General features: G+C 43.8%; 8 protein-coding genes across 8 annotated transcripts; 7 read left to right on the top strand and 1 right to left on the bottom strand.

Annotated features, from left to right (window-relative positions):
* Positions 1–317: 317 nt before the first annotated feature.
* On the top strand, positions 318–1,245 carry J056_000813 (uncharacterized protein; the record flags this gene model as incomplete). The annotated part of the gene is made up of 5 exons (XM_009270441.1): positions 318–465; positions 513–604; positions 647–748; positions 799–984; positions 1,159–1,245. 5 exons carry the CDS (start codon positions 318–320, stop codon positions 1,243–1,245), a joined length of 615 nt encoding a protein of 204 aa, XP_009268716.1.
* Positions 1,246–1,476: 231 nt separating this feature from the next.
* Positions 1,477–2,122, bottom strand: J056_000812 (uncharacterized protein; the record flags this gene model as incomplete). Its single annotated transcript, XM_009270440.1, has 7 exons — positions 1,477–1,553; positions 1,600–1,608; positions 1,667–1,700; positions 1,747–1,813; positions 1,866–1,936; positions 1,995–2,042; positions 2,096–2,122. The coding sequence occupies 7 exons, from the start codon at positions 2,120–2,122 to the stop codon at positions 1,477–1,479; spliced, it is 333 nt and encodes a 110-aa protein (XP_009268715.1).
* Positions 2,123–2,529: 407 nt separating this feature from the next.
* Positions 2,530–3,222, top strand: J056_000811 (Glutathione S-transferase 1; the record flags this gene model as incomplete). The annotated part of the gene is made up of 1 exon (XM_009270439.1): positions 2,530–3,222. One exon carries the CDS (start codon positions 2,530–2,532, stop codon positions 3,220–3,222), a length of 693 nt encoding a protein of 230 aa, XP_009268714.1.
* Positions 3,223–3,341: 119 nt separating this feature from the next.
* J056_000810 (uncharacterized protein) lies at positions 3,342–4,226 on the top strand (the record flags this gene model as incomplete). The annotated part of the gene is made up of 2 exons (XM_009270438.1): positions 3,342–4,067; positions 4,110–4,226. 2 exons carry the CDS (start codon positions 3,342–3,344, stop codon positions 4,224–4,226), a joined length of 843 nt encoding a protein of 280 aa, XP_009268713.1.
* Positions 4,227–7,384: 3,158 nt separating this feature from the next.
* Positions 7,385–7,692, top strand: J056_000809 (uncharacterized protein; the record flags this gene model as incomplete). The annotated part of the gene is made up of 2 exons (XM_009270437.1): positions 7,385–7,575; positions 7,629–7,692. The coding sequence occupies 2 exons, from the start codon at positions 7,385–7,387 to the stop codon at positions 7,690–7,692; spliced, it is 255 nt and encodes an 84-aa protein (XP_009268712.1).
* Positions 7,693–11,169: 3,477 nt separating this feature from the next.
* J056_000808 (uncharacterized protein) lies at positions 11,170–11,497 on the top strand (the record flags this gene model as incomplete). Its single annotated transcript, XM_009270436.1, has 2 exons — positions 11,170–11,186; positions 11,239–11,497. The coding sequence occupies 2 exons, from the start codon at positions 11,170–11,172 to the stop codon at positions 11,495–11,497; spliced, it is 276 nt and encodes a 91-aa protein (XP_009268711.1).
* A 114-nt stretch (positions 11,498–11,611) lies between these two features.
* Positions 11,612–11,953, top strand: J056_000807 (uncharacterized protein; the record flags this gene model as incomplete). The annotated part of the gene is made up of 1 exon (XM_009270435.1): positions 11,612–11,953. One exon carries the CDS (start codon positions 11,612–11,614, stop codon positions 11,951–11,953), a length of 342 nt encoding a protein of 113 aa, XP_009268710.1.
* Positions 11,954–11,983: 30 nt separating this feature from the next.
* On the top strand, positions 11,984–12,355 carry J056_000806 (uncharacterized protein; the record flags this gene model as incomplete). The annotated part of the gene is made up of 1 exon (XM_009270434.1): positions 11,984–12,355. The coding sequence occupies one exon, from the start codon at positions 11,984–11,986 to the stop codon at positions 12,353–12,355; it is 372 nt and encodes a 123-aa protein (XP_009268709.1).
* Positions 12,356–12,457: the final 102 nt, after the last annotated feature.

The raw sequence follows: 12,457 nt of genomic DNA, 5'->3' as shown, positions 1-12,457 counted from the left end.
CATGCCGATAGGCTTTGTCATTCACTGGGGTAATCACTACCAACGTAAAAGTAAATAAAAATACATCTACAAGCCATGGATTCCTCTTTCACTTGCTTTGAAGTGGAATCAGTTCACATCTATCGTGCCAAAGAGTTCCGAAGAGGGGTTGGAAATGGGGAAGTGGGGTCAGCGATGTAGAAATAGCATCAAGCAGCGTGACAGCGAGATATAGGCTGCAGCTAGGAAAGAGATTCAAACACCAATTAAATTGTGAGTTTGACTTTTTCTGCACATCCCTCCACAAACAAAAGAAAAACACTTTGTAGCAATCGACCATGCGACCAAACCGAGCATCACTGCATGCAATACCCACGGAATTAGTGAAGCTGCTAGTAGAGAAGCACGACTGTGGGGTACTGCGCTACGTCAACAAGCGTCTACACGGAATCGCAATTGCTTCTCTCCACACGCACCAGCTGTTTAGTCCCAGGACGCCACGCAATGGAGCAAGCACTCTCCCACTCATACAGTCCTATCTGAAGTTTATGCCGTGCTGGGGAGCACGGCATATGGGGATGCAGTAGAAAGACTGACGCTCAACCTCGACCACTTTACCGGTAATGTGCGTTTCGAAGAGTGCCGGAAACTGTCTCACTTGATCAAGGTCTTGCCTGCGCTGAATTATCTGGAGGTAAACCTGGAAAGGCTAAATGAGGGTGAAAACGTGGGCAAGTTGATCGGCTCGTCGACGCGCGTGAGGGAGCTGGTGTGTATGAAGGCGGGGTGAAGGTGCGATCGCAGTGCATTCTAGAACAGTACCCCGCTCTTGAAACACTCAGAATATACCGCCCGTCGTTCGTCAAGATGCCTGGTTTCGACAAAATGGCGCAGGATTCGTTTTCCTGTGCTGTGAAGGGGGTGGTGAAGGAGAGCCTTAACATCTCGCTCCAGACCATCCTCATTAGGAATGTCGAAGATACCTTTCACTCAGAGTATAAGCAGGTGGACGCATACACGCTCACAATTTATCTCCATGTATACACAAGCGCGAATTCAGCTGACGCATTCACCGAACTCACTGACATTCATGGGAAGGTTTAGTATCTTAGAGAATACTACCCAACCTGCCGCCAACGAATCGATTCGGCGGCGCTGAACGACGAAACAAACAACCAGAACCCACTCACAGACTCAGAGTATCGTCTACTCAGTCCCAGGTTGCAGAAATCGCGCAGACAGACACAGGCGCGCGGGATGAGGTGAGGTGTGCGATCGATGAAAAGAATCGTGCACGATCACTCTACTGAAATTTCGAAATTGAGGAGGAGATTGATATGGAAATTGTCGACAGCTACCTCAATTATCAATATGGTGAGAGTGAAGGTCATGGACACTAATGTGTCAAAAATACCCGAAGATTGCAGAAATGCTTACTGTAACACGTTTGCACTGTTTTTGTATGTAATTATACCTCAAATACACGTTATATCCTTATCATTGCCTACCATTGCGGTAAAGCTGCTGTTGAAGCTCTGAGAAATAGAAGTCGCCTTTATCAACACCATAGACGCCTTGGAAGGGGTAAGTGGGGGTTGGTTTGCCACTACTGCTACCTACTCGGTATGTCTGCATGTCTAATCAGCCACTCTGACTCATTTCAAAAATAACAAGACATAGAACCCACCAGTACCGCGAAAAAATACAAAGGGCATGTCGTACTGAGTGAAAGGGTGAGTTTACGCGTGGAGAACCCCGTCGACCCACTCTATGAGTGATTTTGTAGAGATACTGGCGCAATTCAGTGGCCTCTTCGCCATCGAATTCGTCGAGGCTGAGAAAGACATTGTGAGAGTGTGAGTGGATGGAGAGTTAGGGTCTCTTACTCAAGTATCACGAGATCTTTACTGCGTATTTGCAGTAAGGATATGTTATCCAGCACTGCTTGACAAGCTGGCTGGTGGGTGTGTTGTAGCGAAACAGCAACAAAGCAACAGAGCAATTGAGCAACTCACTATGCTGCTGTACACGACGACAGCGATTAGGTGATGCGATAGCATGCTCTGAGTGCTATCTCAGCTAATACGCTACACCGCACAGCCAATCGCACACTCACATCGATAAACGATTCAGCTTCACTCATTCGGGTGTTTCTTGAATTTCAATGACGATAGCAGCTATTTAGTGCGTCTAACGCGCGCAACGCACAACGCAACACGTTCAAGCCGAGGAATGTGTGGAGTGGGGATTTGATGGCAGGTGGATCAACGGAAGTCCATGATAGCTGCTATTTGAGCTTATCTCATTATCACCGTTGATCACTGTCGCGAATGGTGAGATACGCAAAATAGCAATGACGATCATAGACGCTTGCTAGTCATGATACTTAGAGTTTCTATATAGCATCATTGCTAATTAGCTGCTCATGTATTACATTACTGAAATAGACAATGCACAACAGTCATATGTCACTCAGCTTATTCATCGCTGATTAATATCGAATATAACTAAGCGAGGCATCTTTGCATTAGAACACCCAACACATTTACAATGGCACCAGCAATTACTCTTTACGCATGCGCTTCTGGCCCTAACCCTCCAAAGGTTGCATACCTCCTCGAAGAGTTGGGCATTAGCTACGATATCAAATCGCTCGTATTCGGCGAGGGTGATGAGAACAAACCGGGCGTGAAGGGTGCGTCATTCCTTAAAATCAATCCAAACGGCCGAGTTCCAGCCATCGTCGACCACGAGAACAACGACTTCTGCGTCTGGGAGAGTGGCGCGATCCTGCAATACCTCGCTGAGACGAAGAAGGGAGGCGATAAGTACATTGGCGGTGGCCATGGAAACGAGAAGTACGAGGTACTCACATGGCTCGCATTCCAAATCTCCGGCCATGGCCCTATGCAAGGACAAGTGAACTACACGAAGCTCTTCTTCAAGAATTACTGGAACGAGGAGTGTCAGCCATCTGTGGTAAAGCGTTTTGAGAACGAGACTTATCGTGTGTTTAGCGTGCTGGAGAGTAGACTCAAGGCACAGAAGCAGGCGGGAAGCGATTACATCGCCGGTAAGAACTACTCGATCGCCGATATGTCCTTCCACGCTTGGTTGCGTATTGCTGCGTTCCCAGGCCTCGATCTGAGTGGATACCCAACTCTCAAGGCATACATGGAGCACATGGAGGCTAAGCAGAGCACCCAAGCTGCCACCAAGAAGATCGCTGATGCTTGCAAGTAATGTATTTTGTACAAATTAAATGTGACTAAAGCTTCCGGTGTATGGTGTGATGATTTCCCCGCATTCCCTTCACTCATTACTCCTAAACTCCGTAAGTCTAAGTTAGTGTAACTTGTATTATGCAGAGCTTGGAACAAGTTCTTTCACACAATTCAGAATTCTGTGTGGCTAGGAGACGATGGGGATATGATCACGACTTGTACCAGGGATCGAGCCTGACTGAAGCACTCAAGCGCAGCCGTCCGAAGGTTTTCAGTGTGGAGATGGCTATCTTCGCATCGCGTGTGACTATATACCATAACACAGACGCATCCACACGCTCGGCCAACGCTGATGAGTACGCCGAGTACGCAGACAACGATACTTTAGCAGAGACTCTAGTGGACAGTAATTCAATCGTCGATAAGGATTCGTTGTACAAGGATGCAGATGATGTCAAGTATTTCAACGATAGCGATAGCAAATCCACACTCAGCACATCCAACACACTTAACAAAGACATTATCGAAATACCCGGCAAACAGGCGATTTCAACTTCACATCGCAGTAAATACATGCGATCGAGATACACCGTCGCGATAGTGGGGCACCCAGGCGAGGAAATCACACTTAACCGTGGGAGCCACTACTTCAGCATCAAGAAGAAGTTCACGCTAAACGGCAAAGAGTATCTCGTTGAGGGGAAGAAATTTGATGTCATTATAAGCAATATTGCAACTGGAGAGGTTTTGTGCAGATACCAGTTTAAGACATTTGCCAAACACAAGTCAGGCGTGTTGATAATGTCTATGCCGGTGGATAGTGTTCTGTACGAGCGCATAGTGGTGTTTACAGTGATGATGGTTGTGAGTATAGTACACTTACTCGCTCTCCCTTACACAACACAGGAACTCAAATTCCTTACCGAAGCTGCTCATGCCACTTGGGAGGGTCTCTTTGTTGCCGGGGTGAACAACTCGATGGCCAAAGCTACATCGTCGAGAATCAAAGATGAGCGGGAGTAAGAGGGGTATGTGCTTTTTTGTTTTTGTTTTTGTTTGTATGTGTTCGCATGTAATTATACATGGTTCCATCGCATGTAATCATCCATTGCATATCCTTGCTACACCACGCCACTCCATAGCCACTGGTATCGGTTGTAGGGCAAGCCCTGGGTTACAAAAGCCAATTAAACCTATTGCCGCCAAAACATCTTTATGATTGCTTGGATCTTTAGATCTCCATCACATTAGGATACTACTCCTTGAGATGCTAGGATTTATTTCAGCCACTCCATAGCCACTGGTAGCGGTTGTAGGGCAAGCCCTGGGTTACAAAAGCCAATTAAACCTATTGCCGCCAAAACATCTTTATGATTGCTTGGATCTTTAGATCTCCATCACATTAGGATACTACTCCTTGAGATGCTAGGATTTATTTCAGCGACCGTCTTATAGGGCTTTGTCAGTCCAGCTGTTTCTTCGTGGCTTTTAAAAACTTAAGAGGTCACGCAAAGAAGCAAACGTGTTGAATGAAGCGTGTTTATTTGGCTGAAATTTTTTTTAAAGTTGCCCGATAACCGTTCCACGAGGTACGCATGTTTGTGTCACTAAACAGAATTTCTAGGCATGGCTGACGAGCATCGCATGACGAAATTGACTCAACTTTAAGTAAATTGAATTGGATGGACAAAGATTCCAAATTCAATTTGAGCGTAGCAGGTTAAACACAGCTCAGCTTCATCCCACGCGTTTCAACAATCCGCCAGTATTTCGCCATGTATCCACCTGATAAGGAACGACGGTACGGGCCACCTGTTCGTGCGTAGCATTGCGTCGTTTTCTAATTGGTCAATATAATCAAGATTCTCGACAATTTTGGATAAGGAAAGTCACTATATAATTGCGTAAGGTGACTAGAGGACAAACGAAATCAGCTACCACCTATCGGGTCAGGAGCTTCTCCGGACTTCCAAAGACAAGTTCGACTATCTTCAAAGGGTTGAGGCAATATTTTCACAGGGCATAGCATATAACTGTCTCATCACCCTAATATTGAGGTCACGCCTAAAATCATGCAGCTTATATGTAGTAAGCTGCTACCTATAGAAAACACGGCGAATCGATTAGGTAAAGAACATGAGAAAGTTGAAATAGAGGAGATGAATGAGACCATCCAAAGTTTCACAATCCTTGACGATCTTCACAGCAATACCCTGCCTGAATCGCAACTGCCATCCGAGATTGCTGTATCGTTCGTGTCGCGCTTTTCAGCCCACTTCAAGAGGCAATATAACAGACACGGCTTTAAACTGATAATAAAAGGGTTGGTTTTGCTTTGTCTCGCGTTTAGACTGACCACCGCAGTTATCACATCTCATCAAACAAAAGAGGACAACTAAAGGCTCGCAACAAGGTTTTGGATCGAATAAACGAAAGAGAACGATATGCCATGAAAGACTTTATTCAAGAGAACTATAAGTGCATTTTCAATAGGTTGAGTAACGGGTAATCTTTCCATGTTGTTGAGGATGGTGATTCATACAAGCACGTTAGAGAAGATCTATCTGCTTAAAATTATTAATTACCTAAACGAGTATTTGGCCTCATAGCTCCAGATCACTATGCCAGGGATCTCACCCTTACGGTTAACAAAGTGAGCTTACTTGGTTAGTGTAGGTTAGTTTGTTGAAGTACTTACAGATAAAGAACAACTCAAATAACGCTCCTTCAAAGATTAGTTTGATTTCTATTTTCAATAACAAGTCAATTTTACCGGCAGCATTCCAGCTTTGGAAAAAGATAAATACTTTCATGGAGGAGGTCTACTGCACTCAACTAGTGACCTACCCCATGAGAAGATCATTTGTGAATCACAAACATGTTTCAGCTCCATTTTTATCCACACAGAGATTCTAAATGACAATCGTGCTTGGAGTCCATCTGATATGTCTAACGATGAGGCAAACGGGCTAGAAGGCAGGAATATTTACAGAGAAAAACTCAGGCAACCCTGGGCCCGAATGGTTGGTGAAAAGGCTATACCAAATAGGTTTGATGACACAGCCACTTCCAATGGCTTCGAGATAGCCTTGCATGTTTCAAATCCTGTCTTACAACAAAAGGCACAAGGCGGGCAGCGGGGGTGGATGAAAATCAAGACATCGACGAAGATGTTGGTGGAATAGATAAGAGTGCTGCTGCGGAAGAGGAAGAAGAACAGCCGGTATCTCAGGAATGTCTTATCGATGTCTTTGTCAATCGCCAACATGACAAGACACTAGGGACAAATCAAGTCAATAATCAGAGTATGATGTTACGTGTCACTTAAGGTGCTGAAATTATAGGTGGTGATCCTGGAGAATTTCCTTTGGAAGTGGCGAGAATGATTGGTGAGGGGGAGCACAACAGGAATGATCTTTATCAGGGTCCAAGTCCTGAACAAACGATACGAGAGGTAAACAGCCACAACTTGAACAGCTGCTACGACCTGGTGCATCATTAATGAGCAGGTCTTATGTCATTCTTAGGTGGTAGGTTTTATTGCTCAGATTCTCTGCTTTGTTGATCATTATTTGCAGATAATAACGTGAATCAGGTATTAGCAACGATGAATAATGAATAATTCCACTTCAAGCAACCAGCGGTTTTTTTTGCCGCTGACACTGTGTGTCGTGATTTCTTTTCTTCTTCTCATTTGTAAATGAAAAAAAGATATTAAATAACATAAATCATGTTATCGCCCATCTCATTTCACTCGCGTCAGGATTAAAATAATAACGATAAATTCACTTCATCGCCCATCTTATTTCGCTCTCAATTCGCTCGCCTGAATTGATTTTCCACAACAGCCCATAGTAATGAACAGGAACCGAGCCAAGGCGTATGGATCATTCCTTTGTTTGTATTGTTGGTATAGTAGTTATGTATAAAGTCAGTTTTATTGAATTATAAACTTGCTGAACTTTGTGATACAGTAAAGCATATCTTAGTTCTTTTATCACACTCCTATATCTTGTGTACGTAGGTATCGGATTTGCGATCAAGTCCGAAGCGTACACGGGAGGCGAATAAGCTATAAATCACAAGCCAATTTCTCTATTCTCACTTTGAAGTGTCACATTGTGCAAATCTCTCACCATCATTTCCATTACAAAGTCGAAATGGATTCGATTGGGCCTCAGATGAGGAAGCATACACCTAACGACAACTTGCTGCGTGATTTTTCGCTCGAATCCGACGAATTTGATGGTTTCGACTCGAAGCAGCGACCACTCAGCTATCACTACCCACACGCTCATCCACCTACGACTAACAAGCAGAACAAGGTGCACGATAATCCAATTAGCAGCGGCTGCGATAAGCTGGAAAATGGGTTTGTGGGTGATTAAAACATAGGGCCTCGTTCACCACAATCACTGCAGTCAGCACATCAGCACCAGCCACCTGCACTCAACCGACCGATATCACACACTTTACCAACCTTTCTTAATTTCTTCGCCCCTTCTGGCTTCTTATAGTGTCCAACGCAGAGGCGTGGTGATCTGGATTTTAATCGCTCTTATTCTCGAGGAAAGACTACCTAGCTGCGAGCGTTCTTCCAAAGCACAACCACGCGAGCAACGAAGAGAGACTTTACCGTACTTGAATTAGACAAAGAAACCCATCCGAGCACATAGTATATAAAGTCGTCTAAAAAGTCCTGCATCGACAACTCTTCCGTCTAGACATTTTTAGTGTTACCCTTGCAGAGGAACTCTTTTTAAGCGCGAGACCGTCGCTGCAGCCGAGTGTGAGTGTCGTTATTAGTTGGTGGGGGAAGAGCAGGCTCAGTCTGACGCAGTCATCGAGGCTCCCGCGCTTCAGCACCAGTCTGAGCAGCTGCTTGTACCTCATTCAATAGCACATGTCCAAATTAAAGACGGTTCTCCCTGTTGTGTGAAATCGAGGAAAAGAACCCAGTTTTCCCCTTTTTTCTGTCCATATATCACCCAGCTCATTTCTTCTTCCTTCAGAATAACTTCTTCTGAGATCGAGCTGTTCTTGTTTAGTGTAAATCTTTGCGTAGGCTTTAATACACCCAATGGTTTCATCTGGATCTATATCATTCATATGCGATGCCTCCCAGCAAGTGCATCGAGCAGCACACATGCTGGTGAATGTCTTTTAATTGCTTTCTAGCTTTGCAATGGATTCTTCAGACATTTATGACTTCACTATTCACGGTCACTTTCATTCCTTTGACGTAGACTTCGTCACGATCTTTACCATTAAGTGGTCGTTAGTATACTCTCCGCTAGCTTCGAGTCCATAATTTCATACTGCTAATAGATTGGTCGACTTGGTGTTCACAAACCCAGCTACCCAAGTAAACCAGCAAACATACTAAATCAACAATGGTAGTCTTCGACTATGTACATCTCACTTAGTTCACAAATTTATTCACAACTAAGTATGTCCAATAAAAACATTAGAAACCATAATAAAAGGCAAAGAAAAAAGTAAGTTTGAATATTCCAAACCCCGACGATTTAGACGTGCAGTTACCCCTGCTCGAAGATTTACTAAAGATTTACTTGCTTGATCCTTCAACCCATAAAGAGGATGAATTTGATTAAAGATAACCCCCGAGGTTGATCGGTGGTTGTTATCAAGTGAAACTTCAGCGCGAAGTATTTCAGTTGAAAAGTTTCGCACTGAGTTGTGCCAGAATTGGGAAAAGCATACTTTGTTCGTGAAGCATACTACTTTTAGCACTATCTGACAATACCAGCCTTTCAAATAAGAAGAGATTGATCAGCAAGAGAAAGTGGACGACGAGAAGAGCAAGAATGGAAGACCAAAATCTTTGGAAAATATAAAGCGCTCTCTAATGATCCAGTTGAGGTTAGCAATGCAGTAAATCACATTAACAAGACGAAAATTTTGAAAGAAACTCAAGACAGATGAAAACAAAACCAAGCAAAAAAAACACAAAACAAGAAGGGGAAGAGAAGTGCGATATTAAAAGACCTGCCACCTTGAGATGATACTCACTTATTTGTAATTTGTACACTACTCGATGAAATACGCAACAGATGCTGTCTGCATATGCGATTGAGCCGCACTTCAGGTAGCCAAGAAGCTAATAGCCTCAGCAAAAATTTCAGCAATTCATGCAATTACGTGACAACGCTTTGAACTCCACCGAGCTTAACCCACAGTAACCTTTTTTATCAGACAACATGAAGCACATACCGATGACCATCAGCCAGAAGCCAGCAAACTCAATGCAACGCAGCCAGAAAGAGCTGGGATATCTAGAAGAGGCAACTGAAAAATGCCGAGTGTAAACGATATCCACTAGGATTGTACCGAAACCAAATGGTAAAAGCGGTTGAATTGGGTAAAGATTATTTTGTAACTGGGATAAGGCCATGAGAGCCCACCCATGCGCGCCTTTATGCGAATTGCTCAGCACATAACTATCAATAGATTACACTGCTTTATGGTTCGACTTAGTTGAAAAGCATAGCAGGAATGAGGTATTTTGAAGGTTGGGGCATTATGATCATCGCAATAACATAATACAACTTTCAGAGGTCGACATGGAAATCGTACGCTTTTTTATAGTAAACTAGAGGTAACAACGATTCTTAGAAACAGATGTTTGAAGTCAGTCAGCCACGCTAATTTGTAGTGCATTTATTCCAGCAGTTATTTTACTTAGCTTTAAGCATTTTTCAGTAAATTTAAGCTAATTCTCAGTAATTTTTACAGGTATTATTATGAAGCCATACAAAGAAATAAAACCAAGACACAAAGAGTGCAAAGAGATCAAAGGTACATAAAGGTTTAAACTCAAAGAATCTAGTCATCTTCAACGAATTCCAAATTGAGGATCGACCGTAACGTCCAGCGGCGCCATTGCGACGGTCTACGTGAGCGGGTTGCTGCCAAACTTCGTGGCATACGCCGAAATTTTTCTGGGCGTTCTAGGACACGTTATACGTTTGAGCGTATCTGTTACTCTCTGATGTTTCAATCCACCGGCTGGTTATCGTCCGCGATGAAAAGTACATTATTTTCCTCGCACAGCCGCTTAAATGTGCGCAGATATCCCTCATTAACTACCCTAGTTATTTATGTAAAGACATCAAGGTCATTAATTGCTAATGCTCAGATTTGAATTCTTTATATATTTTGCTGATGTCATTAAGGTCACTGTTAATGTCATTGGTGGATGTGTTGATAACGAACATTGTACATGTGTAATATCTGCATATTTAGGTTTCTGATGTTAAGTCACAAAAACACCACCACACAAGATTGCAAGTAAATTCTATGACTTGTTGATCTACACATGACTCAGCACAAATCTAAACCTCAAATAACCCTTCTTCAGTCTTTCCAGAACATACTTGAGATTGTCCCGGGATAAAATAATACAACGCATCGGCCTAGTAGATCGATCGTCATATACGATGCTATCCTGGAGAACTGTTCCCTTATGGCCAACCCCCGATTCGGTGTCGGCCGACGGTGCCCTTTCAAGCCCCGGAAAAACCGTCGCAGAAAGCTTATCATCCATCTCATACTCACGCTCCACCTCTGTACGTATCTGCATTTCTGAATGTCCTTGGCATGCCTCGCCCGATCTCCTTCTGCTCGAACTGACTTGCACGTTGTGAACAGATAATATCTTTCTCAGGTCAATTCTCGACAGCAGTGTTTATACTACTGAGATATGTAGATCTTGCCAAAGTTGAATTGAAAAATAGTTCACGCAAAGAGGTATGTAACACACAGAATAAATTAAGGACGATTTTAGGTATGTAAAATGTGTTTCACCTTATAAATTTTTGTAAAGGATTAGATTGATTGTCATCCAGAGCGAAGTAAAAGGCGCAGTCTTCATTGTGGAGTTGAGTATAGAACCGAGAAATAATTCTGTGCTGTTGAAATTGAGTCTGCGACGCTCGCGCAGCAGATGAATAACGAGGAAAAGTGATATCCAGATGTTGGTGGGAGGGGAAAAGCTAACCACGAACTGGCGCAGATCTGTGCAGTCCACAGTAGACGCAGTAGAGTCCCTTAAAAGCACCAATCAGGTCGGCACACAGGTGCCTGACATCGCTGACATTTCCTACAAGCGCCCGAGTATGCCCTACCCAGCTGATCTCTTCGATGGGACCGGTAGGAAGAGCTTTAATGACAGCGCGTCAACGAGCGTTGCGGATGTCATGCCGATAGTGGTGCGCACCAAGTCTGCTCCCACCGAAAAGGAACTGGAGTGCTTCCTGATTGTTCCCGTGTAGCTTTTGTAGCTTGTTTAGTCTCTTTATTTCACGCTTTCACGCTTTTACATACTCTTTCTGTTATCTCCTGACGTCAGTTCACTCTCATTCACTCACTAATTCAATCTCAACTTCATGCCGTTCGCAGATCGCATAGTCGACTTTCTCATCCTCTGCTTGGCTGTCGCTGTATCGCACTTGGAAATCGGGCGCTGTTTGCTGAACCGTCAGCTTGGGGCGAAGGCGGATAAAGAGAGTGACAGTGACAGCGGTAATGAGAAGGATTCCGAGAGTCACGTACAGATCCACGACAAACCACCGCTCAGCGTCTTCTGTCACCATGTCCAACTCATCGTCGGCGGTGTGAAGACTTCGCTGCAGACTGTCACCGTAAGAATACTCGTAGCCCTAATAATATCCATCATGCTCATAATCCAGTGGACTGTTAATAAAATTAAAAAGTGTCTGCACTACTGAATCATCTACGTAACGTCATATCTATCCATTATGATCAAAAGCGGCGGCAGTAGTAGTCCTAGTTCCAACAGCACCTCTGCTACATTTACAAATCCATTTAAAAATAGTGAAGAAGTAGAAGAACCAGGAAAGTCAAATACCGCGAGCAAAAGCGAGAACACCAACAACGACGAGAGCTTACCTACTCAAAACAAACCCAGCAGAAGACACTCGACCCTTCATACCAGCAAGGGCGAGGAGATCGAGACGCCAGAAAATAAGGCTCTCACTGATGGTGAATCTGAGCCGGATCCAGATGTCGTCGAAACTGGTCCAGCTAAGAAAGGTGGTGGTCCGCGTAGAGGCAGCTTGGCTGGTGAGCAGCCAGAACACAAGAATCCTTGGTCACAGGGTGCTTTTTAGTTGGATACTTACCTTATGTATTGTTTTAAATGTCAATCCATTTCTATAAAATAATGTACAAAGAAGCTGAATGTTGAAAAAATCTATTCAACTTCTCAAATC

This window comes from Wallemia ichthyophaga (genome assembly GCF_000400465.1).
Source record: "Wallemia ichthyophaga EXF-994 unplaced genomic scaffold scaffold11, whole genome shotgun sequence".
Lineage (NCBI taxonomy): Eukaryota > Fungi > Basidiomycota > Wallemiomycetes > Wallemiales > Wallemiaceae > Wallemia > Wallemia ichthyophaga.
This window is presented reverse-complemented; position numbering and strand designations above follow the sequence as displayed.